Here is a 26,350-nt window from a genome sequence, read left to right as displayed (position 1 = left end):
AAATTTTATAAATCATACCTCTTTTTAGGGCTTCCCTGGTGGCTCAGATAGTAAAAAAAAAATCCACCTGCAATGCAGGAGACGCGGGTTTGATCCCTCAATTGGGAAGATCCCCTGCAGAAGGGAATGGCTACCCACTCTAGTATTCTTGCCTGCCTCTTTTTATTGCAATCAAGTTGATTGTCCTTCTTTTGCCCCCAAAATAAGCTCTTCACATGAGAGGCTATTTGGCAATGAAGAAGTTGCTTAGAGTGAAAGTAATTTGCCCACCCAGAAATGTTCAAAGGAAGGTGAGAATAAAGCAAACAGGGCATTACAGCATTTCCTCCTCTTGTGAAATACCTATTATTCAGCAGTTTTACACGGCCTTTCATCCTTTTCTACCTCTCACCCCCATGGACAGGAACATGTGCAAATACCAGCATGAGTCCAGGGAGAGAGTTATTAGGGATACTACTTAGTATTCACATGTTCATGATAAAACTTTATATTTACATAACATCTTGCAGTTTTCAGAGCACTTTAATATGTATTATCTCTCTGATCACCACAAAGAGATAAGGCAGGATTATTTTTAAACCCTGTGTATAATGAGGAAATAAATTAAGGAAAATGACTTGCTAAAGGTCATTCAAAGAGTGGCCCAAGGTGAACCTGTGCTAACTTACTTTTAATCTAGTAATCCAATGTTCACAGAGTATGAAGGCAGTAAATCCAGAAATTGCTTTTTCAGATTAAATATTTGTTCATTCACTCAACAAATTCAAAGTTCACTCTCCACCACGTGTCCCAAAGAGGAAACCTCAGCTCCCTTCTGTTATCAAATTCTACCATCCTCCCCTCATAGGCGGCTACGTCTCTTCAGTTCAAATCTTGTTCTAGAGATTTCTACCATTTCCTCCACGTCCCTCCTCCCCAAAATGTAAGGTACACCAACAAGCTCCTGTAAGGGACCCTACCACAGCCCTGCTCACTGGTCCCAGCTGACTGGACCAGCACTGGACAGATGATCCAACCTGTTCCAATGGGGTGCTCTCTCCCAGAAATTAGGATTTGACACCTACAGTCTGAATCATACTCACATGTTACTGAGAGGCAGAAATTAAAGTTTTATTGAAAATACCTGTTTTCCCAAAAGAGACTAGAATAGACACACAGAAAGTAGCAGAAGAGATTATTCAACCCCAAAGAAGAAGAAGTAGAGACAAGCTGCCAGTATTTTCCCTATTCTGTGAAGAACAGTGCACAACAGAATTTCATGTGATTCTCCTGCTTCTTCACCAAAATACTACTTCTATATTACTACCACTACTGCTTCTACTACTAACCCATCACCTCCATCACCACCACCACCACCATCACCACCATCACCACCACCACCATCACCACCATCACCACCATCACCACCACCGCCATCATCCTACCCCCACCATCACCACCTCATCATAACCATCGCCATCACCATCATCACCACCACCACCATCACCATCACACACCCCCACCATCACCACCATCACCACCACCATCACCATCATCACCACCACCATCACAATTACCATCATCACCACCACCATCACCATCATCAGCCTTTCCTGAAGCCATGCTCTATGAGTTTCTATACCCAGCAACCCAACAATTTCTGCTGGCCCTGCTCTTACAGACTCATCTCCATTTGTCCAGTGTAAAAACCTTCACCAAAAATCTCTAACCACTCCAGTTCAATCTACCAATAGAATATTGTCCGTACTTTGTTGGCTTCAACAACAGCTTGCAATTGTGTGCCCTTCAAATCCTCACAAGTTGCCTCTGAATTATTTGGCCTCCCCATAGAAGTGTCTTTTTTAGTTCAGGATACATGTAACCTGGGGCTATGTGGTGATCCACGGAGAGGCACACACCTTGGAAAACTGACTTTGGTCAGAAGTCCTTGGAGAATATCCCTGCTGGTCCAGTGGCTAAGAATCCATCTGCCAATGCAGGGGACATGGACTTAATTCCTTGTTAGGGAAGAGTCCACGTGCCTCAGGGCAACAAAGCCCATGCGCCCAACCACTGAGCCTGCTCTACGAGCCCCCAAGCTGCAACTCCAAGCCCATGTGCTGCAACTATTGAAGCCTGTGAACTCTAGAACCTGTGCCCTGCAATAACAGAAGCCACCACAGTGGGACGTCTACAGGCCACAACTAGGAGTAGCCCCCACTCGTCGCAACTAGAGAAAGCCTGCACCCAGCAACGAAGACCCAGCACAGCCAAAAATAAAATAAATAAAAAATTTTAAAAAGGCCCTTGGAGAAGAATCAGCAATTTGAATCAATATTTGGGAATTATGAAAAATATGGCCATATAAAGTAATGGCATGCATGAATTTTTTTCAACCCTGAACACTAAGCTTACAGAAATTTTCCTCTGTGATGAGCACCTGGTAAATCTGCTTCCCCCAGGTCCCCACCCCAGGAGAAACCGTGAAAAGAATGCCAGAGGGAATGTCTTCAAGGCACCGACAATGTCTCCCAGCCATGCTTAGGCTCTGGCTGTCCCTGGTACCCTCTTGCCCGGCTCCTCCTCTCTCCCACAAACTCCCTCTCTGTTCCCCTCTCTGGAAATCACCAGGTCACACCACCACCCTCCGTCTCTGCTGGACAGTGAACCCTCACAGTGTCTGCTTGAACACTGCTGCTCCATGGTCTCTTCCTATTTTCACTAGAGCAAAACAGAACAGGATGGATGATCAGCCAAGGTCTCACAGTTCTATCAGCATTTACTTAAAACCTCCTCTTACATCATTCATATTAGTGGACAAGACAAAGCTCAAGGAGGGGTCTGAGCACCTTCTAGACGAACCCTACCCTGAGGTCCCTGCTGGGGAAAGTGACCTAAGTATGACCCTAATCACAAGGTTCCGTGCTGGCCCCTGTACTGCTTGAACCTGGGATGGGCATGAACCCAAGAGAGCCAGGCCTCCAGCTGACTGGCATCTCCAGACTCTGCCTGCTGTGCGAGCACCAGGCCACTCAGGTTCTCATTCTGAATGGAACACACAGAGAATCTGTAGCAGGATCAGTCAGCAGCAGGAGCAAAGTTGAAAGATGGAGAAACAGAAATAAAAGCTGAGTGAGACCATCTTTAAATTTGTCTCCCTGGCTACCTCTCTGCCCTCCTCCCTCTGTCAGTTCAAAGTGGACGGAACACGCTTTGAATCAGGGGTCCCTAACCCCCAGGCCATGGATCAGTGGCCCTGCTAGGAACTGGGCTGCCCAGCAGGAGGTCAGCGGCAGGGGGACGGGCAAAGCTTCCTCTTTATGTCCAGCTGCTCCCCATCCTTCTCATTACCGCCTGAGCTCTGCCTCCTGTCAGATCAATGACAGCATTAGAGTCTCAAAGAAGCACAGTGAACGTAATGCACTTGAATCATCCGGAAACCGTCCCCCCGCCCCACCCCATCGGTGGATAAACCGTCTTCCACAAAACCAGTCCCTGCTGCCAAAAATATTAGGAACCGCTGCTTTAAATGCAGGGAGCAGAGACTCCGTTTCATTTCCTCTCCTGCTTCCCGTTTTCTGCCTCTTCATAAGTGAACCTAGACACGGGGCTAGCTGGACAAGCTGCCCTTCCCTCAGTCCACTTCCTGGCTTCACGGGCTCAGACAGGCAAACGGACTCAGAGCTGTTCTCACAGGCAAGTCATCGGTGAGTCCCTGCGTTCGGCTTCCAGTCACAGAGGCCCAAGCACTGTGCCTTAAAGACAGAAAGCGATGACCTTCCTCACTTTCTCTGCTTCCTCTGGAGCACAGTAGTCGCTGGTGGGTTTCAAGAACTTGTAAAACTGCAGGGTTGAGATTCTCTTGGCTTTTCCCTCCTGGCTGGCGCTCCAACCACAACATCCAAGTTCAGGCCCAGACAGAAGAAAAGGAAACAAGGGCTTTCGAAGGGGTTTTCCCACCCAATGTCTTCTTCCTGTGTTTCACTGGACACTCTAACCTGAAAGAAAGATGGCAAATGCAGTTTATATTTAGTTAATATTGACACACCTGATAATACATTGGCATTGAAAACAAACAAACTAATAGTGTGCAGGCAGTTAGCAACAACTACCACATTGACTCATCGGACATGAATTTGAGCAAACCCTGCAAGATAGTGAAGGACAGGGGAGCCCGGTGTGCTGCAGTCCATAGGGTCGCAAAGAGCTGGACAGGACGAGCTGGACAGGACTTAGCGACTGAACAATAAGCGCTATTGAACAGAATGGCAAGTTAGATGCATGGACTCTGCCTTGGTCTATTGCATGCTCCAAACCAACTAGTATCAGAGCTCTTTCTTGGGAGCTCTTAGACGCAGGTCTAGCTTTTAATAAAGTAATGCACCTTACACCCAATTTCGCAGTTGCTCCTTTCATGTGATAGAAGTGATTGTCAGAGCTGGACAGAGGAATTCCCAGGACTCTTGGCTAAATCCCATCTAAAGCAACAGCATCCTAACTCCTCACTTAGTAATTTAGTTACCTTGGCCCAGCTACTTAACGAACCTTTCTGAAACTCTACCTTGTCATCAGTAAAACGGAAGTGCCACCACACTTCACAATTCAGCCTACTACGGAGAGAGACATGATGAAGTCTTAAGATTTCAATTCTGTAACATATGAGGTCACAGGGTTGCAAGATTAAATCAATGGCTGGGGTGAGCTTGCACAAAGTGAAAGGAAGTGAAGTGAAAGTCACTCAGTTGTGTCGACTGTTTGTGACCCCATGGACTATACAGTCCATGGAATTCTCCAGGCCAGAATAGTGGAGTGAGGAGCCTTCCGGTTCTCCAGGGGATCTTCCCAACCCAGGTCTCCCGCATTGCGGGCGGATTCTTTACCAGCTGAGCCGCAAAGGAAGCCCAAGAATACTGGAATGGGTAGTCTATTCCTTCTCCAGTGGATCTTCCCAACCCAGGAATCGAACCAGGTTCTTCAGCGTTGCAAATGGTTCTTTACCAACTGAGCTATCACAAGGAGGCCAGGAAGTCCAGACCTCACAGTGGTGTGGTGCCACCTAGTGGCAGCTGTTGAGTAATGATAGGAAGATTCTGGATCCCAAGCTGGCCTGAACTTGGAATAACGACAGTGACATGGTTCAATTATCGACTCATCCTCAGGCACCATGCTTCCTGAGAGCCAGTTACCTGGTCTTCCCCACTGGTCTCAAACAATGCTCCATAACTGCCTACCCACAGGGTAAGAAACTCGCCACTCCCCAGGTAGGAATGGGGGCAGGTGCCAGATGAGAAGCCATCCATGGATCACTTTATTATAATTTACACAAAGGAGAAGGGAACCGGTCTTGGTCAGGAGCCCAGCCCCTCCGGTCTCACCTGCTACAAGGCATCCGCTGTCCTCCTCTCACGTACCAGAGCACAGGGCACTTTCTGGTGGCCATGTCCTCCTTCATCACCATGGCCCTGGTTGAGAACAAGCCATCTGTTTCCTGTCAGTGATCTGTCCCACTAACATTACATTGCTTCTTTCAGTTAACCCTGTTATCTCAAGTCGCTTAGCTGTGCTTTCCTCTCTAAATTAAAATGCACTTTCTCCCAGAGGGGTATGCTCATGTAAACCGCCATTTCCTCACAGTCCCTGTTGCCTTTGGCTCACTTGCCCCAGATCTCATGGTACTCACTTCTCTGTCATGTCTCCCCCGTCACCCCTTTGCGTTGCATCTAGATAATCAATTATGTGAGGGAGGAAAAGTTTGCAGGGACTGCAGAATCTCAATTCAGTGATGTTTCAAACAGGAAGCTCACTTTGTCCTAAAAAATGTACATACTTTCTTGCAATAGCCAAGATAGAGAAGCAACCTAAGTGCACATCACACATGAGTGGATAAAGAAGATGTGGTATATATACAAATACTACTCAGCCATAAAAAAGAATGATATTTTGTCATATGAAACAATATAGATGGGCCTGGAGGGTATTTCACTTAGCAAAAATAAGTCAGAGAAAGACAAATGCTGTATGTTTTCACTTACATGTGAAATTTGTATTTGATGAGAACATATAAGTTTTACTCTCTGAGAAGATTTTATTTATACAATTCAGCATTATATATGATATGTTACATATCAGATTCTCAGACTTTATTCATCTTCTAGCTTTAAGTTGGGGGCTTCCCAAGTGGCACTAGTGGTAAAGAACCTGCCTGCCAATGCAGGAGATGTAGAGACGTGGATGGGTTGGATCCCTGGGCCTGAAAAATCCCCTGGAGGAGGGCACAGCAACCCACTCCAGTATTCTTGCCTGAAGAACCCCAGGAGGAACGTGGTGGACTATGGTCCATGGGGTCACAAAGAGTCGAGCACAACTGAAGTGATATAGTGCGCACACACACGCCTGCATTAACTTTAAATTTGTACCTTTTTACCAACCTCTCCTTGTTTCTCCCACCTCCCAAACACTGGAAATCACTTTTTTACTCCATTTCTATTAGTTTAACTCTTTTTTCTCATATACAGTATAAGTGATACTATGCACTATTTGTCCTTCTCTGCCTGGCTTATTTCACTTAGCACAGTGTCCTCAAGGTCCATCCGTGTTGTGCCACATCACATGGGACCCATGCAAAACTGGGTTTGGGAAGTCAAGAAAGCATTTCCCTTTCTCATGCCTGAGTAAGATTCCATTGCATCCATTCATCCATTAATGGACACTTGGGTTGCTGCCATATCTTGGCTCTTGTGAATAATGCCACAATGAACATGGGAGTATGGATATATCTTTGATACCCTCTCTCATTTTCTTTGGATATATACCCAGAAGAGGAATTGGTGGATCCTATGATGGCTCTGGAGGCCTGGCATGCTGCGATTCATGGGGGTCACAAAGAGTCGGACAGGACTGAGCAACTGATCTGATCTGATCTGATGATGGCTCTATAACTAGCACTGATTGACTGGACTTCATGGGCCAAGTGTTAGTCACTCAGTCATGTCTGACTCTTTGTGACCCCATGGACTGTAGCCCACCAACCTCCTCTGCCCATGGGATTCTCCAGGCAAGAATACTGGAGTGGGTTGCCACTAAGCACAATCTCAATCATGTTCCATGCATCAATTCAGGTAACCCCTCTGAGATAGGTGTTATTTTGATTGTCATCTCCGTTTCATATAAGATGAATGAAGAGGGTTCAGTCATTTGCCAAGTCTGCACAGAGAGGATGAAGCAGAGCCGGGCCTTAACCTGAAAGAGCTTGGTTCCAGAGCCCACACTGTCAACACTGAGCAGCCTTCAGCTGAGGACATCTGAGAAGGGAAGGAGGTCCTGATTATATACCCAGGACCACTAGGTCACTGTGAAAAGTCAGCTGAAAGGATGAGGAAGATGGGGGCCCTAAAGGTTTGAACAGAGCAATGACATGATCTTAGTTACATGCTAACAGGATCACGACTGCTGCTTTGTAGGAAGTGTGGTGTGGGAGTAGGGGTGGGAAGCAGAGAGAGCAGTTGCAAGACTTCAGCAATGATCCAGGCCAGATACTCCCCCTTCCCCCTCCCTTCATATTAAGATGCTGCCTTGTTCGTGTCAACGGTCCTCTTGCCAAACGTGGTACCTGGCATAATGATGATGGCTGAATGAAGTCTTTGCCGACGGCAGTCATACTAGTCAAACGGCAGAGGAACCATGCCTGCCCTTGTCCATATTAAAAACATAGTCTGTGATTCAGAGTCACCCTCAGGGGTGATGGAAGGTATGCAAATGGAAAGAGGCACTGTTTCAAACCTCAGTTCACAGAGACTATATGCTTTGCCTGCTGTCAGTTTACTGAAAACCCATAAACAAATTCTACTCTCTTCACCACTCATGGGCGCCCAGATGGGCATGCAAAACTGGGCTTGGAAAGTCAAGATCCTATCCTGTTTGCATCCCTGATGTCATGTCCTGGCCCTCTGGGAAGGCTGTTGTTACAGAATACCTGGGTTTATTCAAAGCTTCTGCGTCAACCAAGAGACAGACCCATCATTCTTCTGCTCTCACGATGAGCATCTGTGTGTATCCAAGGGATATTCTAAAGAAGCACTGTCCCTCTAAGTTTACTGTCTGAACTTTTGATGCACTCACCTTGGGATAACTCTGGACCAAGAGCTGACGCCTTGTAAAGGAAGGTCCTGACTTAGCACACAAACATACTTTCTCTCCTGGGCGGTACATGAGTCTTAGATTAGCCAAGTCAGAAGAGGCATCATGGTGACTCTGACTCACATCGCATCTGTGCCCTCTGAAGTCAGGAATGCATTTCTGTTCTTTTCAGTCCTGGAGTTTGCAGTAGGGATCCTGCTCAACGCCTTCATTTTCTTGGTCAATTTCCGGGACCTGGTGAGGAGGCAGCCACTGAGCCACTGTGATCTTGTCCTATTGAGTCTCAGCCTTACCCGGCTTGTCCTACATGGGCTGCTCCTTCTGAAGGCTGTTCAGCTTACTCATTTCCAGCGGATGAAAGACCCGCTGAGCTTCAGCTACCAGACCATCATCGTACTCTGGATGATCGTCCACCAAGCCGGCCTCTGGCTCGCCACGTGCCTTAGTCTCCTCTACTGCTCCAAGATTGTCCGTTTCTCTCACGCCTTCCTGTTCCGTGCAGCAAGCTGGATCTCCAGAAAGATCCCCCAGATGCTTCTGGGTGCTGTGGTTCTCTCCTGTGTCTGCACTCTTCTCTGCTTATGGGACTTTTTTAGTGGATCTCATTTCTCAGCTGTAACTAGGCTACTCATGAATAACAGTACTGAACTCAATTTGAACATTGCAAAACTCAGTTTCTTTCATTCCTTCCTCTTCTGCAGCCTGGCATCCATCCCTTCTTTCTTGCTTTTCCTAGTTTCCTCTGGGATGCTGGTGTTCTCCCTGGGGAGGCACAAGAGGATGATGAGGGCCAAAACCAGAGGCTCTGGGGACCCCAGCATGGAGGCTCACACCCGGGCGCTCAGGTCTCTTGTCTCTTTCTTCTGCCTGTATGTGTTGTCACTCTGTGCTGCCTTATTCTTGATGCCGTTGCTGACGCTGTGGCACAGCAAGGTCGGGGTTATGGTCTGCGTAGGGATAATGGCAGCCTGTCCCTCAGGACATGCAGTCATCCTGATCTCAGGGAATGCCAAGCTGAGGAGGGCTGTGGACACCATTCTGCTTTGGGCAAAGAGCAGCTTCAAGGTAAGGGTGGACCACAAGGCAGATCCCAGGACGCCAGATCTGTGTTGAGAGCGGACACAAAATGGGCCCTGTGTGGCTATGCCTCTGATTGTTCATACAGCCTTCAGAAACCCACTCCAATTTCTTCTATAAAATATAACTCCAAGTCTCTCTACATCAATAGGCCCATCCACAGTAGAATAAAACAATGAAAGCTCTACACATGGCGTAGGCAAGTAGAATGGCATTGATTGCCTAGGTTTCTCTTGACAGAAAGTGGTGTCAGTCACTCAGTCATGACTAACTGTTTGCAATCCCATGGACTGTAGACCACCAGGCTCCTCTGTCCATGGAGTTCTCCAGGCAAGAATACTAGAGTGGGTAGCCATTCCCTTCTCCAGGGGATCTTCCTGACCCAGGGATAAAATCTGGGTCTTCTGCATTGCAGGCAGATTCTTTACCATCTGAACTACCAGGGAAACCGACCCAGAGGGATGGTATGGGAAGGGAGGAGGGAGGAGGGTTCAGGATGGGGAACACATGTATACCTGTGGCGGATTCATTTTGATATTTGGCAAAACTAATACAATTATGTAAAGTTTAAAAATAAAATAAAATTTAAAAAAATAAAAAATAAAAATGAACAAAATAGAGAAGCAAAGTACTCAGTGTAAATGTTCTGCATGCTATATGCAGAACCACATACCACATGGTTGGTATGACCCACACCATGAGAAATCACCTCTTATGAAATGATATCTAAATTCCAAGGGAGCATGGTTGGCTTTTCACATGCTGGCTATTTCTTAAAATAGATGCAAGTATTATATTTGAGCATTTTCACTACCTTGGCAATGATATTATCCTCCTCAAACTCCGAAATTTTCATGGAAACATAAAATATGAAAAGACAAACACGGAAGAAGTGACATCATCACTTCAGTTTCAAGAAGTGCTACATCAAAACTCCTACAGGAACCAGAGGATGGGTCGTATTGTCTGAAAGTGCAGAAATGTATATTCAACCTGCTTTATACTGAGAGATAAAAAGGAAGATATTTGCTCAGTGGGGTGCCCTGGATGCAAAGCCTGTCTGTGCTTTCTGGTTCTATTCCCACTTGAGTTCAGTACCAAGCACTGGTCAGTCTAGTTGGGGAACCTGCCAAAGTAGTCTCGCTAAAAAGCATGTTTGTGGAGACCAGCATTCTCTATTTGCCTGCACAGGAGCCTAGCCTGGAAGTCTTCCCTCAAATCAGAACCTAAATGACTCAATAGAAAGACAGGTATACCAGGCATAGATCTTTACAGGCTTTAAAGCATAGTCCAGCCCTTCTTTAAATGTTTGATAGAATCTGCCTGTGAAGCCATCTGGTCTTGGACTATCCCACTACTGGCATACACTCTGCTGCTGCTGCTGCTGCTGCTAAGTCGCTTCAGTCGTGTCCGACTCTGTGCGACCCCAGAGATGGCAGCCCACCAGGCTCCCCCCTCCCTGGGATTCTCCAGGCAAGAACACTGGAGTGGGTTGCCATTTCCTTCTCCAATGCATGAAAGTGAAAAGTGAAAGTGAAGTCGCTCAGTCGTGTCTGACTCCCAGCAACCCCATGGACTGCAGCCTACCAGGCTCATACACCCTGAGAAAATCATAATTCAAAAGGCACATGTACCCCAATGTTCACTGCAACACTATTCACAGTAGTGAACTATTTCATACCCCCGAAATGTGGTTTACTTTTTTTACATTAAAACTTTACTTTTAATGTCTATAATTTAGTCTCAATGTGTGTAACCACTTTTTTCAGGGCATCTATCTCTATTTTTAGTTTTTTATCTATAACTTTTTGTGTTGTCAGTGCTAAAGAGACATGTTTAGACACAGTATTAACATATTGAGCAGTATGTACTTGTTGAGTCAATGATATTGTTGTCACAGTAATAGAAGTGATTGTAGTTATTAATGCTGATATTTTCAAGATAAGTAAGCCCACAAACCGTCGTGATCCATCAAATCTTGTAATTGTTGTAACACAGCAAGACCATAGTTATCATACTAATAAGTCACAGTCACAGGCTTATAAAGGAGCAAACATTATATTGAGGGGTCAAACAAGATGAAAGCATACATTGTTCACAAGATATTATATTAGGTCTACCTCTTTTTTATTGACCATTTTGGCCCTAATCACTATGTCTGTATTGTAAAATGCCTGTTGTGGGTGCACTGGGGAGCAGCTGTAGGCCTCGGCCCAGGGGAGCAGCGCCCCCAGCAGTAGGAGGCAGAACGCGAGTGACAGGCTGTGGGCCACGGCGCCTATGGCAGGCAGAGGGGCGGGGGTCGCGGACTTGGGCTAGCCGCTGCCTGGGCTCGGGGCGTTTTCTTCTCGCCGGCGGGGCCGGGTTGGTCTGGATGGCACTCCGCGGGCACGCTCTCTTTTCTGGCCCTTACTCCCCGCACAAACTTTTTTGGCTCTAGGTCGCGGAGTGTAGTGAGGAGGGTGCGGGGTGTGGCTGGTGGCACGGAGGTGAGAGCTGGCTGGGGGGCGGCGAGCGAGCGAGTATGTGCGCCACAGATTTGGTGTCTGGGGAACTGTGACATGACGAATCAGTCTGTCTGGGATCCAAATTGGCGAATCTGCGTCTTGAGGAAAAATACAAGCATACCCTCTCTCACAAGTTAGTGACACATCTGGCCGGGATATGGAATTTATACCTTAAACCAGCTGTATTTTGATGGTGAATTTTGTGAGAATTTTTGGCCTTGTCAATCTTTTTATGTAAGTTTAAAGCAATTACTTTAGTCAATTTATCTGCCAAAACATTTTTTTCATGTAAAGGGCCAGACAAGCCGGAATGGGCTCTAATATGTCTCACAAAATATTTTTTATCTCTGTGTTTAATCTCTTTTTTTAAATTAGATAAGGAGAAGACAGTAGTTTTATTTTTTGGAATATTAGCAGTCTCTATATGAGGCAATAACCCTACAATATATCAGGAGTCAATTAAAGATTGAAGGTGTGGTCTCTTAAATGTTGAAAAGCCCAAATAACTGTTTGTAACTCAGCCTTGACATTTTATTTCTTTGAATTAAAAGATCTTTTAAAGGCCTTGGAGTTGTAGTTTTTTGCACCCAAAGGCTAGATCACTAGATCTAAATGTTCTGTGGCCCCTAGCTTGAGAAGTCAAGGTTTTTTTTGGTCTGATAATAAGGTAAAAGCAAAAGCTGTGTTACTCTTTGATCTTTATTAATTTATACAGTTTTGGTAGGCAGTGAGATCAAAACTTTAATTTTTCCAATATAATCAGAATCTATTACACCAGGCACCACGAAAATTTTTTGAAAAGAAAGTGAGCTACGCCTCAGCACAAATCTTATAATGTCTTTAGGTAGGGGGCCAGCCACTCCCTTTGGAACTGGAGTAACCGGCACGTCAGGGGTTAATATTGTTGTCAAGTCCCTTTACCGTTTTGGCTTTTTTTCAGCCTGGGTGAAGCCCCCCTGAGGGGTTTTTTCCCAAGGAGCACGCTCTGTATATTGTGTACGTGTCTGTTTTAAAATTTTTTTGGTTTAAAAAACTTTATCTTTTTTTTTAAATCTTGTCTCTCTCTCTCTCTAGTCTCACCTTTTGTCTCTGTGTCTCTGGCGTTTGAATCTCTTGTCTCTCTCAGTCTCTCTTTTACTCTTTTTTTTTTTTTTTGTAGCACCCCCACCCTGTATATCACTTTTTCTCCCAGTCTTTTTTGTTTTTGTCCAGTTTTTTGGGGGGGACTCACAGAGTTTTTATCTTTAAGTCTTTATCTCCTTTTTTTTTTTCCTTGTTGTCTCGCCCCCGTCTCTCTCTCTCTCTTACAATCTCTTTTTCTTTTCTTTTTCTTTTTTTTTGTGGCCCTCCACGACTGCTGTTTTTTTTTTTTTTTCTCTCAGATTTTCTTACTTTTTTTTTTTTTTTGCAAACTTGTCAGCCACCCACAGGTACAATCTTAACTGTCCTGCATTACAATCTCAAATTACTTAACCTTTAGATTTATGAGCAGGATTTAAAGCATCTCTAATCATGTTTTATAAAGAAAAGGTGTCAGTGGGGACTTTTTCTGGGCCATATACAGTGTAATAAGTTTTTAAAGGTTTGTGCAGAGGGCGAGGGAGCTCGCCAGGGCATTCAGCCACAGCAGACACTGTTTTTGTTTAAATGTAAAAAAGGATTGAATATTAACTTTTTTAACCTTAATTTTTCTTTTGTCTAACAGTTTTAAGATTACTTTTATAAAGAGTTTTCATTTTTTAGTTTTAGAGTTACCCATGTCAGAAAATCTACTATCTTTTTTAGCTTTTTGTCGAAAAGATTTTTATTTTCCACTCTTCACCCTATCTATCGTATGTAGGGGGGTCCGCGACACCCTGAGTGGGGTCTTAAGCCGTTTGAAAACTGTACAATGGGTGAGACTTACCTTCAGGTCCCTGTTCGGGTGCCACTTATCGGGGGTCTAGCCTCAGTAGGATCTAGGGGTACCCTCAGGATGACGGCATAGGCAATTAGGGATAGATAAAAGAGAAAAGAAAGAGGCTTGATCTTCTTTGGTTTACACAGAAAGTCAATAAAGCTCCTGTGTTCCAAGGAGTCATCCTGAAAGAAGAACAGAGAGAGAAAAGGAGAGAAAAGGAAAAAAGAATGACACGGGGAGACCAAGCTTTGGTGAACGAGGCCCATAACTTTATTTTCAAAAGGAACTTTTATACCTTGACTTGTACATAGAGGGAAATGAAAGATCCAAAGTCATACGGAGTCAGCCCAAACATTACATCTGTTTTGTCTTTATCAAAACCAGGATTTTTTTTTGCATATCTTTCCCACAAACAATGTTGTGTACATTATCTTCTGGCCTTGGAGGCCTGTGGACATTTTATGACACTTTTTTGATAAAGGCTGCTCAACCAAAAAACTTATTTTTCTTTAAAGTGTTTTTTTTTTTTTTTCTCTCTCAGCCTCAGAAAGTACTAAACAGAGTTACATTCTCACGGAACAAAGGTACAGTGGGTCACAACAACAACAACAACAAAACCAATTAGCTCAAAGGCCTGATGTGGTTAATTCCAAGGCTGCTACTTGTTTTTCTTACATTTCAACTATGTTAACCAATGCACTCTCAGGCGCACAATGGATAAGAGATATGGGAACTTGGCAGCAAACATTGGCCCAATAATGAAGCCCTTTACCGGTACTATCTATTTTAATAATTTTGTATCCCTTAAAGGACTCTATGTTCATTAGGACTTTTAGAATGTTTTGGCTTCCCATGTCTTTCAAGGTTGGGGAGTTGTGAACAATCATGTGTGTTAATTGCAAGAGTTTTACTTGAAACACTCTTATCATACCCAGGAGACTTATTAACTAAAGCCCTAAGTTGACCTTTTCCAGAAAAAGGTGATCAGGGATAGCCCCCTGTTAATGTCAGAAGAGTTGGTGAAAGGCACAAAATAGTAAGACAGACAGATTCTGGTTTGGGGGTAGATGCTCGAGCAGATCCAGGGAATCTCTCGAGCCATGATCCGCCTTGCTCGTCATGGCTCTTCCACATGACCTTGTCATGAGTGAGATCTCCTGTGGTGGCTCCTGGCACCAGCAAATGACTTTTTCCATACACTTTCTAACTTTATTTCAAAAAAAAGAAAACATTTTGCCTACTATTTTTAGCTATGCCGCTGTGGCGGCTCTAATTCTACTTCTCATAATTATTCTTCCTTGTATTGTTAGAACTCTTCAACAGAAGACTCAAAAGCTCGTGACTGAATTACATCTGGCTGTCTTCAAAAATAAAAAAGGGGGATATGCTGGGAGCCACCACGGGAGATCCCACCCATGAAAAGGTCATGTGGAAAAGCCATGACGAGCAAGGCGGATCATGGCTCGAGAGATTCCCTGGATCTGCTCGAGCATCTACCCCCAAACCAGAATCTGTCTGTCTTACTATTTTGTGCCTTTCACCAACTCTTCTGACATTAACAGGGGGCTATCCCTGATCACCTTTTTCTGGAAAAGGTCAACTTAGGGCTTTAGTTAATAAGTCTCCTGGGTATGATAAGGGGGGCGGGGGGAGGGGAATGGTCTGCAGCCGGCTATCTCTGTACAGTCCTTTGTTCCGTGCGCGAGCCTGGCAGTGTCTTAGGTTAGGGCTGGCTTTTCGCGTGGTAGATATCCCACAGTCTGGTTTGCTAGCCCAAATTATTTCGCTCAGGTAGCACTCAGGGTATTGAGGCCAGATCCTTACTCTAAGCGATGCAGCTGGCGCCGTGCCTCCCTGCCCAGCCCCCGCTTGCTAATGGCAGATGCAGGCATCTGCGCTGCTTCTCCGCTGGGGGAGTTACCGTAGGGCTTGTAATCTGTGGGTTTTAATTGTTTATTTATTTTTCCTCCCTGTTATGTTGCCCTCTGTGCTTCCAAAGCTCGGCACAGACTCGGCAGTGAGAATGTTTCCTGGTGTTTGGAAACTTCTCTCTTTTTAAGACTCCCTTCCTGGGACAGAGCTCCATCCCTCCCTCTTTTGTCTCTTTTTTTGTCTTTTATATTTTTTGCTACCTCCTTTTGAAGACAATGGCTTGCTTTTCTGGGTGCCTGATGTCCTCTACCGGCATTCAGAAGTTGTTTTGTGGAATTTACTCGGCGTTTAAATGTTCTTTTGATGAATTTGTGGGGGAGAAAGTGTTCTCCCTGTCCTATTCCTCCGCCATCTTAGCTCCTCCCCTCAACCCACTCCAGTATTCTTGCCTGGAAAGCCCCATGGATAGAGGAGCCTGGACGGCTATAGTCGATGGGGTCACAAAAGAGTGGAACATGACTAAGTGACTAGATGACAACAACAATGAAAGAGTCCTATTTTTAACTTTTCAGGGAACGTTCCCAGTTCTCCATAGCGACTATGCTAATTTGCATTCCCATCAACAGAGTGCAAAGGATCTTTTTCTTCACATCTTCATTAGATATTGTTATCACTTATTGTTTGAATCACAGCCATTCTAATATGTATGAGGTGATATCTCATTTTGGTTTTGACTTGCATTTCCCTAATGATTAGTATACAAGTAGGTCAAGGTCAGGTTGTAGAGCTAAGCTCAAGAGCTGAGGTTTGTTAATGTTAGTGGTTATGTGTTAGTTGCTCAGTCATGTCTGACTTTTTGTGACCCCATGGACTGCAGCCTGCCAGGCTCCTCCACCCACAGAATTCTCCAAGCAAGAACACGGGAGTGGGTTGCCATTTCCTTCTCCAGTTAATGATTATAATGGAAACTTAAATAGGGAAGTGACATGATCATAACGATGATTTTATAAAGTTTTGTCTGATAGCATTTTCTAATATTGATTAGAAGGGTGAAGGTTGAAGGGTGAAGATTAGAAAGGTGAAGGTTTCAGACCATTTGCACTCCAACTGCAATTAAAGATTTAGACTAGGATGGGGGTGGTAGGAATGAAGAGGTGAAAGAGATGTAACAGAACTTTTGAAAAACATCATTGACTAGGGTCTTCACATGGTGTTTGACCAAGAAGGAAGCATCAAGGAGGCTTTCAGTGTCTGAGTATGTTGTAATATGATATAATGACTAACAAAAATAAAGAAGTTGAGGAAGGAAGTTGGATTGAGTTTGTGGAAAATGGTAAATGTGGTTTGGAACTTACTGCAACTGAATTGACATCATGTCACCTACTTGGAAACACCAGCAGTCTTGGAAATGAAGAACCAAAATTCAGTTTAGAGAACAAAACTAGAAATAGACACATGGTCATCCAAGGAGAAGCCTGTTTGGAAAAACATAAATTTTAAATGGGGTTATAAAGGTAGATGGAAGATGTTGGCAAGGTTGGAGGCCATAAAGTTCTGGAAGCAGCAAGTGGGCAAGATGTAATGAGGATGGTTGGAATAGGCCAAGTGTGTGTGTGTGTGTGTGTGTGTGTGTGTGCGTGCATGCATATATGTGTGTGTGCATGTGCCTTCCCAGTACCTTCCTTCTTTTGAGAACAACCACTTCTGTCTTGGGATAACTGCTCCTCACTCTCCAGTTAGACTGTTTACCATGATCCTGTCCCTAATCATATTTGATGGGTCTCCATCATCTGATAGGCCTATCAATGTCTACCTTTGGGATTTTTCTAACTTGATCCAAGAAAAATTTGTAAGACATGAAATACAGCAGCTTCTCATGGCTATGATTCCTGCTATATTTCCTATCACAAGAGAAGGTGAGTAGAGGCAAGAGATGGATATGGTAAGACCTAGTTTTATCTGATTCTTGATGATCCAGAGGTTCAGATATATCTTTGCTTTACTTTGGTTTCATTGTGTGATCCTTTGACATATGTCATGAGCCAATACATACCACTTTTGCCTAAACTAGTTTGAAGTTCTTTCACTTGCCACTAAAAGACCTATGATACAATGAGTAGTACATAACCCATAGATGGAAGAAGAGGACGTGATTAGTGAGTAGTACAAAGGAGTTCAAACATTCCATGTAATGTTTCATTTCTTGGATTAGGAGATAGCTGTTTATTACATTATTCTTTATCTTTTTTTGTACATCTGAAATATGACATGATATATTGGGTTGGTCAAAAAATTCATGTGGGTTTTCCTGCAAGAGATTATGGAAAAATCTGAATGAACTTTTTGGCCAACAAAATAGTTTTTAAAAGAACGCATCAAAGACTTGACGTTACATGTCATCTAAGTACTCTGAATACGTCTTTGCTGGTGCATTCACATGGAGGCACACCACTGTAATTACATTTACTCTGTCCTACAAAAAGTCTGATTTGGGAAAATTCATTTAGCACTAAATAATCTTAGTTTCAAAAATAGTTTCACTTTCTGTGCCAAAAGTACTTATCAGAAATGAAACAAATGAGATGAAATAAATTTAATTTTCATTATATGCTCTCCAATTTCAAAATTATTGGACAAATGTTCTATTCATATTTAGAAGAATCTGTACTTCAAAAGAACTATTTTCCATGTATGAAGCAGAATGCAGTTAAATATGACTCCTAGTTAAAAGGATTCAAGGATAAATTCTGTACTTTACATCTCAACACACAATGTTAACCTGAAAACGCAATCCACAAAAGAAAAAGTATTATGTTTTTAGTTCCAAAGATATAGCAATTAAATATTTTAACGTTCAACTTGTATTTTTAAATGAATTTAAAATAGCATCTCCAGTATCATGTATTTGTGTTATGTGTTCAGCTGAGTAAAAATTAAAAGTTTCATCTAGTTCTGGTAAGTGTTTGTCTTATGCCTGGTTGACTTCACACGTTATATTCATTGTCAAGAACCTATAGTTTTTTGAGTTTGTAAACTGCTGGTTTATAAACCACAACACTATAAAAATAGGTAAAGGAAAGATGTACTTCTCCACTCAAAAGGAGGGAGAAAGATCTCTGAGACTTGTCTTTGGCAGAATTACACACAATATCCATCACCAAACAGAATGATGAAATTTGTGGCTTAATGTATACCTTAATACAGTTAATTCAGTGTTTGCACCAGCTAAAACCACAAAATTTGTAAGTCTTACCTTTACAACTGTGTATCTGGTCAATTCAAAAGTTTTTTAAAGCAAAGGAATTGTGTTCTTCAAAGAATTATTTCGATTTCAATCTTAACATAGAAATTGCCATATTTAAAAAACATTTTCTTGCAGTTTATGCTTTAGAATTTTCCAAAATCTTAAAACCATCTGTTAGCAAAAACACTTCAAGTTTTCTTCTCTCGAGTCAATTTTGATGTATTGTGTCATGATTTATCTATTCTATCAAAGTTAAAAACTTTAATGGCTTAAATTTGTAGTATTTTCTTATCATATTTCTATGTATGTAAAATGGCATCAGTTTTAGGATACATGCTTATTTTATACACCACTAAGGAAAAAAAAATTCAAAGCTACCAATTAAGCAATGCTTTCTTATCATTGACTACAAGGCATCTTAAATCCAGAAATGTCATGTGGAAAGCAATGTGCTTCTCCGAGTCAATGAAATATGGTATATTTTAAATCTCAGTGTATGTGTTTCTTTGTCTAATTTTCAATGTGCTTAGTATATGCATGGAGTACATTGGATTATTGTGTTATGAATAGCTTGAACTCATGCAAAACTCTGGTTTTGTGTAGTTCTAGACCTTTCTAGCGTGTCTGGCACACAGCTTTAATGACCACATCCATGAATACTTCAGTACAGTGTGTTTCCTGACAAATGATGTGGTCAGTAGGCTTCAGTTCCGTGCCATTGTGAAATGTTGCCACAGCAGTTTGAATTAAGTAACAAGTCTGACTTTAACATATACCATCACAGAATATACCCCCTAGTCATGCTTACTAACTGGACCTTTCTACAGAAAAACATCAAAGTTTTTCTTATTACACAGATTATTTCTTGATGTAGACATCAATGGTGCCATTTTAATAAATTCATTGGTTGCGTGAAGTTTTCAATCAATACCACAAGTAAATATAGCTAGCTACTTGGAATTATTATTTATACCCTTGCTTCATCCACTGCAATTATAAAACACCACAGATTATTTAATTCCTCTCCAGGAAGTTCTAGCTCAGTTGGTAAAGAATCTGCCTGTAGTGCAGGAGACCCTGGTTCGATTTCTGGGTTGGAAAGATCCCCTGGAGAAGGGATAGGCTACCCATTCTAGTATTCTTGGGCTTCTCTTGTGGTTCAGCTGGTAACAAATCCACCTGCAACATGGGAGACCTGGGTTTGATCCCTGGGTTGGGAAAATCCCTTGGAGAAGGGAAAGGCTATCCACTCCAGTATTCTGGCCTGGAGAATTCCATGGACTGTATAGCACGACCGAGTGACTTTCACTTTCCAGCAAGTTCTCAGCCAATATCCTAAGTGACAGTATTCCTGACTATAATATATTCATGAATGTTTGATTCTGTTTAAGCCACATAATGTCGCCTTCACTCCATAGACAATCTTTCAGAAATCTGTAGTCTGTAAAGTATTTTATGGTCACTTTTTCACAAAAGCATTTGGAAACCTATTTTTTTGCATTCAGAAATCAATTGTGGAAATTCTAGTTCTTCCTGTTTATTGAGTTTTCATCATATGTCTTTTCTATAGAGCAGTTGTTCCTTAATTTGCTTCATAACTGTCTCCAGTTTTATTCTTTGGCAAAGACACATAAAATATTGTTTACTTTTTTGCAAAAAGGAAAAATATTCTCTCACATTTTTCTGAAAGCATGTAGACTCTTCATTCGTCCTTTGGTTTTCCCTCTTTCAATAGAGGCATGACTTTAAACAACACTTGCTCTACTCCGGGGGGAAACAAATAGCTATGTGAGCATGACAATAGCTGGTAGCTGTATTTCTTCCAATGAGGTGGGGACTAGAAACAGGGGTGTGAGCCCTCACCCTCGATCAAGCCAACTGCTGCCCTGAGGGAACATAATCTCAATAGTGTCAGATCTTCTCAATACCTAGGTGGCTATAGAGATCTCTAAAACTTCAAAATGTTAATTCAAATTTCTTTCTGCTTATCAAACAAAATATTCCTGCTATCTGTGGGCCCCCAGTTTGCAATCTCTGCTACCAATTTGCAGCCTCTCCTTAATGGGATATGAGAAAGTATTTTTCTGTTTGAGTAGAAAAGAAATGAGGAACTGAGAGAAAGAACCCTGAGATAAACTCCTAAGAAGGTGTTATTTAGGTTGAATAACTCAGAATGTTGTTGTAATGCTGAGTAGGGGATATACCTGTATGTATGGCTGATTCTTGTCTAACTCAATGAAACTAAGCCATGCCCGTGGGGCCACCCAAGACAGGTGGGTCATGGTGGAGAGGGCTGACAGAATGTGGTCCACTGGAGAAGGGAATGGCAAACCACTTCAGTATTCTTGCCTTGAGAACCCCATGAACAGTATGAAAAGGCAAAATGATAGGATACTGAAAGAGAAACTCCCCAGGTCAGTAGGTGCCCAATATGCTACTGGAGATCAGTGGAGAAATAACTCCAGAAAGAATGAAGGGATGGAGCCAAAGCAAAAACAATACCCAGTTCTGGATGTGACTGGTGATAGAAGCAAGGTCCGATGCTGTAAAGAGCAATATTGCATAGGAACCTGGAATGTCAGGTCCATGAATCAAGGCAAACTGGAAGTGGTCAAACAGGAGATGGCAAGAGTGAATGTCGACACTCTATGAATCAGCAAACTAAAATGGACTGAAATGGCTGAATTTAACTCAGATGACCATTATATCTACTACTGTGGGCAGGAATACCTTAAAAGAAATGGAGTAGCCATCATAGTCAACAAAAGAGTCTGAAATGCAGTACTTGGATGCAATCTCAAAAACAACAGAATGATCTCTGTTCATTTCCAAGGCAAACCATTCAATATCACAGTAATCCAAGTAACCCCAACCAGTAACACTGAAGAAGCTGAAGTTGAACGGTTCTATGAAGACCTACAAGACCTTTTAGAACTAACATCCAAAAAAGATGTCCTTTTCATTATAGGGGACTGGAATGCAAAAGTAGGAAGTCAAGAAACACCTGGAGTAACAGGAAAATTTGGCCTTGTAATATGGAATGAAGCAGGGCAAAGACTAATAGAGTTTTGCCAAGAAAATGCACTGGTCATAACAAACACCCTCTTCCAACAACACAAGAGAAGACTCTATACATGGACATCACCAGATGGTCAACACCAAAATCAGATTGATTATATTCTTTGCAGCCAAAGATGGAGAAGCTCTATACAGTCAGCAAAAACAAGACCAGGAGCTGACTGTGGCTCAGATCATGAACTCCTTATTGCCAAATTCAGACTGAAATTGAAGAAAGTAGGGAAAACCACTAGACCACTCAGGTATGACCTAAATCAAATCCATTATGATTATACAGTGGAGGTGAGAAATAGATTTAAGGGACTAGATCTGATAGCTAGAGTGCCTGATGAACTATGGTCGGAGGTTCATGACATAGTACAGGAGACAGGGATCAAGACCATCCCCATGGAAAAGAAATGCAAAAAACAAAATGGCTGTCTGAGGAGGCCTTACAAATAGCTGTGAAAAGAAGAGAAGTGAAAAGCAAAGGAGAAAAGGAAAGATATAAGCATCTGAATGCAGAGTTCCAAAGAATAGCAAGAGATAAGAAAGCCTTCTTCAGTGATCAATGCAAAGAAATAGAGGAAAACAACAGAATGGGAAAGACTAGAGATCTCTTCAAGAAAATTAGAGATACAAAGGGAACATTTTGGAGGAGGAAATGGCAACCCACTCCAGTACTCTTGCCTGGAAAATCCCATGAACGGAAGAGCTTGGTGGGCTGCTGTCTATGGGGTCGCACAGAGTTGGACACGACTGAAGCGACTTAGCAGCAGCAGCAGCAGCAAGGGAAGATGGGCTCAATAAAGGACAGAAATGGTATGGAGCTAACAGAAGCAGAAGATATTAAGAAGAGGTGGCAGGAATGCACAGAAGAACTATACAAAAAAGATCTTCATGACCCAGATAATCACAATGGTATGATCACTCACCTAGAGCCAGACATCCTGAAATGTGAAGTCAAGGGGGCTTTAGAAAGCATCACTACAAAAAAAGCTAGTGGAGGTGATGGAATTCCATTTGAGCTATTTCAAATCCTGAAAGATGATGCTGTGAAAGTGCTGCACTCAATATGCCAGCAAATTTGGAAAACTCAGCAGTGGCCACAGGACTGGAAAAAGTCAGTTTTCATTCCAATCCCAAAGAAAGGCAATGCCAAAGAAGGCTCAAACTACTGCACAATTGCATTCATCTCACACGCTAGTAAAATAATGCTCAAAATTCTCCAAGCCAGGCTTCAGCAATATGTGAACTGTGAACTTCCAGATGTTCAAGCTGGTTTTAGAAGAGGCAGAGGAACCAGAGATCAAATTGTCAACATCTGTTGGATCATCAAAAAAGCAAGAGAGTTTCAAAAAAAAAACATCTATTTCTGCTTTATTGACTATTCCAAAGCCTTTGACTGTGTGGATCACAATAAACTGTGGAAAATTCTGAAAGAGATGGGAATACCAGACCAACTGACCTGCCTCTTGAGAAACCTATATGCAGGTCAGGAAGCAACAGTTCGAACTGGACATGGAACAACAGACTGGTTCCAAATAAGAAAAGGAGTACCTCAAGGCTGCATATTGTCACCCTGCTTATTTAACTTATATGCAGAGTACATCATGAGAAACACTGGGCTGGAAGAAGCACAAGCTGGAATCAAGATTGCCGGGAGAAATATCAATAACCTCAGATATGCAGATGACACCACCCTTATGGCAGAGTTAAGAGGAACTAAAAAGCCTCTTGAAGAAAGTGAAAGAAGAGAGTGAAAAAGTTGGTTTAAAGCTCAACATTCAGAAAACGAAGATCATGGCATCTGGTCCCATAACTTCATGGGAAATAGATGGGGAAACAGTGGAAACAGTGTCAGACTTTATTTTTCTGGGCTCCAAAATCACTGCAGATGGTGACTGCAGCCGTGAAATTAAAAGACACTTACTCTTTGGAAGGAAAGTTATGACCGACCTAGATAGCATATTCAAAAGCAGAGACATTACTTTGCCAGCAAAGGTCTGTCTAGTCAAGGCTATGGTTTTTCTAGTGGTCATGTATGGATGTGAGAGTTGGACTGTGAAGAAGGCTGAGTGCCGAAGAATTGATGCTTTTGAACTGTGGTGTTGGAGAAGACTCTTGAGAGTCCTTTGGACTGCAAGGCAATCCAACCAGTCCATTCTGAAGGAGATCAGCCCTGGGATTTCTTTGGAGTGAATGATGCTGAAGCTGAAGCTCCAGGACTTTGGCCACCTCATGCGAAGAGTTGACTCATTGGAAAAGACTCTGATGCTGGGAGAAATTGGGGGCAGGAAGAGAAGGGGACGACAGAGGATGAGATGGCTGGATGGCATCACTGACTCGATGGACGTGAGTCTCAGTAAACTCCGGGAGTTGGTGATGGACAGGGAGGCCTGGCGTGCTGCGATCATGGGGTCGCAGAGAGTCGGACATGACTGAGTGACTGAAATGAACTGATGGCTAATTCACTTTGCTGTACAGTAGAAATTAACACAACATGATAAAACAACTCTACTCCAGTAAAAATTAATTTTGAAAAAATGAATGCAATGCTGGACTAGTATACACTGGTGCACATAGTACTGCAGAGTTCTGAAAGCTGCTGAATTTCCAAACTATAGAGAAGAGTAGACACTTCCATCCTACTAAGCTTCCTATTGATTATGCCTATGTCTGGGGACCACAGAAAGTCTCTAAGAGCTCCTGGTATGGAGAGAGCTGGGTTTGGGCAGAACTCATGAGTAATCATAAGTTAAATTCTGTATTGCACTTGACATATTGTTAGTTCCTAAATCACAATGTTCAGAACCTTAAATATTGATTTATGATCTTCTGGGATCTAGAATTTTTGAACAAAAATATGAAAAATAGTATTTTACTTCTTTATTAGGTTTTCCTATCTAGAAGCCTCTAGAATACATTTTACCTATTTTTTTAATTTAAAGAAATCACCAGAATTATGCAGGTTTGAATCTCTTTTCATGGATTTTGCCTAACTTTCAGCTTTTTTGATTATATTTTTTCCCACAGTTTCTTTGATTATTGCTGCTGTTTATTCAGTTTTCATGTTTTCTCTTTTGCAAACCACAACATATGTACCTGATCTGCTAGATCTGACAACACACCTCTCTTTCTTTCTTCTCTAATCATTGGCATTTGTTTATTAGTTTCATTATAATAGGTGATATTCTTTTCAGTGTTCTCTAAACTCTGAATGAAAATGTAAGTGAGGTGTTTTCCAACATTTCCTATGTCTTATCATCGACTCAATGGACATAAACTTGAGTGAACTGCGGGAGACAGTGGAGGACAGGGAAGCCTGGCATGCTTCAGTCCATGGGGTCACAAAGAGCTGGACATGACTTAGTGACTGAACAGCAACAACAATAATGACTTTATTTCGCAGACAGTCATTGGATCTTTTTTTTTTTTTCATAATGCTTACCTTATTTTGAGTTATTATATTCTCACACATCCATTAATTTTTTGCTACATATTAAACTTTGAAGTAGGCTAGGGAGCTTTCCCCAACATTCAAATATGTGATGGACCTAGATAAATATTGGAAGTGTTAAATATTGTAAGATCTGATGAAGGAAGATAGGGGAAGTATTTTATTTTCTCTGGTTCTGTTTTGCGAGGCTACAGACAACCTGAGCAGAAAGTCTGATCGCTGAATAGTATTTCTTCTGCCTGATGCTGTGACAGCTTGATAGAAACGAAGTCATGTCCTCCATACCCAATTGGATAACTGTCCTTAGCAGCAGAACTTCTAATTTATTCAATGAGCCACTGAACAACGTGAAAGCCAAGTGTGAACATCTCCCTGGGATCTCTGTTCTAGAACTTGACCGTCTCTCCACAGGCTCCAAATCCTCCCCTCTCCTGGTTCAAGAGCCACCCCTCACCTCCAGGCTCCAACTCTTCAGATTATCCTAAGAGCAATGGAAAGTAACTAAAATATTTCATCACGGGAATGATAGGGTCAAGTCTGCATTTTAGAAAGATCATTATTGCTGAAGAGTGGAGAATTGTTAAAGTAAGATGATGGCACAGAGGTTTCTTTAGACATTGCTGAGAAGATCAAGGAGAGAGCAGGTGGAGATCAGGGACAAGGTAGCATTGAGGAAGTGGAGGAGAAGGCAGGTTGAGAAGCTCCAAGAAAAGAGCATCATCGTGACTTAGAGTTTGATTGGATGAGAAGGAGGGGAGAGAGAGAAGCCAGGGATAATACCCTAATTTAAAGCTATGGGCAACTGAATAGATGGTCTTCCCATCCAGAGATAAGGAACTTAAGAGAATGAACATGTTTTAGCAGTGAGTGAAAGTCTCTCAGTCGTGTCTGACTCTTTGCGACCCCATGGACTATACAGTCCAGGGAATTCTCCAGGCCAGAATACTGGACTGGGTAGCCTTTTCCTTCTCCAGGGGATCTTCCCAGCCCAGGGCCCGAACCCAGGTCTTCCACATTGTGGGTGGATTCTTTACCGCTGAGCCACAAGGGAAGCCCTGTTTTAGCAGAGGATGGTAAATAGTACACTCGAGGGTATGTCCACACTGGGTTGTCTGTGG

General features: G+C 42.7%; 2 protein-coding genes across 2 annotated transcripts in view; one reads left to right on the top strand and one right to left on the bottom strand.

Annotated features, from left to right (window-relative positions):
- MGAM (maltase-glucoamylase) overlaps positions 1 to 538 on the bottom strand; it is a 100,295-nt gene extending 99,757 nt beyond the window's left edge. The window contains exon 1 of the mRNA XM_044946981.2: positions 19 to 538. The gene's annotated coding sequence lies outside the window, so the exon portion shown is untranslated. The remainder of the gene's footprint in view (positions 1 to 18) is intronic.
- Positions 539 to 6,273: 5,735 nt separating this feature from the next.
- TAS2R38 (taste 2 receptor member 38) lies at positions 6,274 to 9,514 on the top strand. The gene has a single exon (XM_025291686.3). The coding sequence runs from the start codon at positions 8,221 to 8,223 to the stop codon at positions 9,226 to 9,228; it is 1,008 nt and encodes a 335-aa protein (XP_025147471.3). The 5' UTR covers positions 6,274 to 8,220; the 3' UTR covers positions 9,229 to 9,514.
- The last annotated feature ends 16,836 nt before the right edge of the window (positions 9,515 to 26,350 follow it).

The sequence above is a fragment of the Bubalus bubalis genome, chromosome 8 (assembly GCF_019923935.1).
Source record: "Bubalus bubalis isolate 160015118507 breed Murrah chromosome 8, NDDB_SH_1, whole genome shotgun sequence".
Taxonomy (NCBI): Eukaryota; Metazoa; Chordata; class Mammalia; order Artiodactyla; family Bovidae; genus Bubalus; species Bubalus bubalis.
Note: the sequence above shows the minus strand (reverse complement) of the source record. Positions and strands in the feature narration are given on the sequence as shown.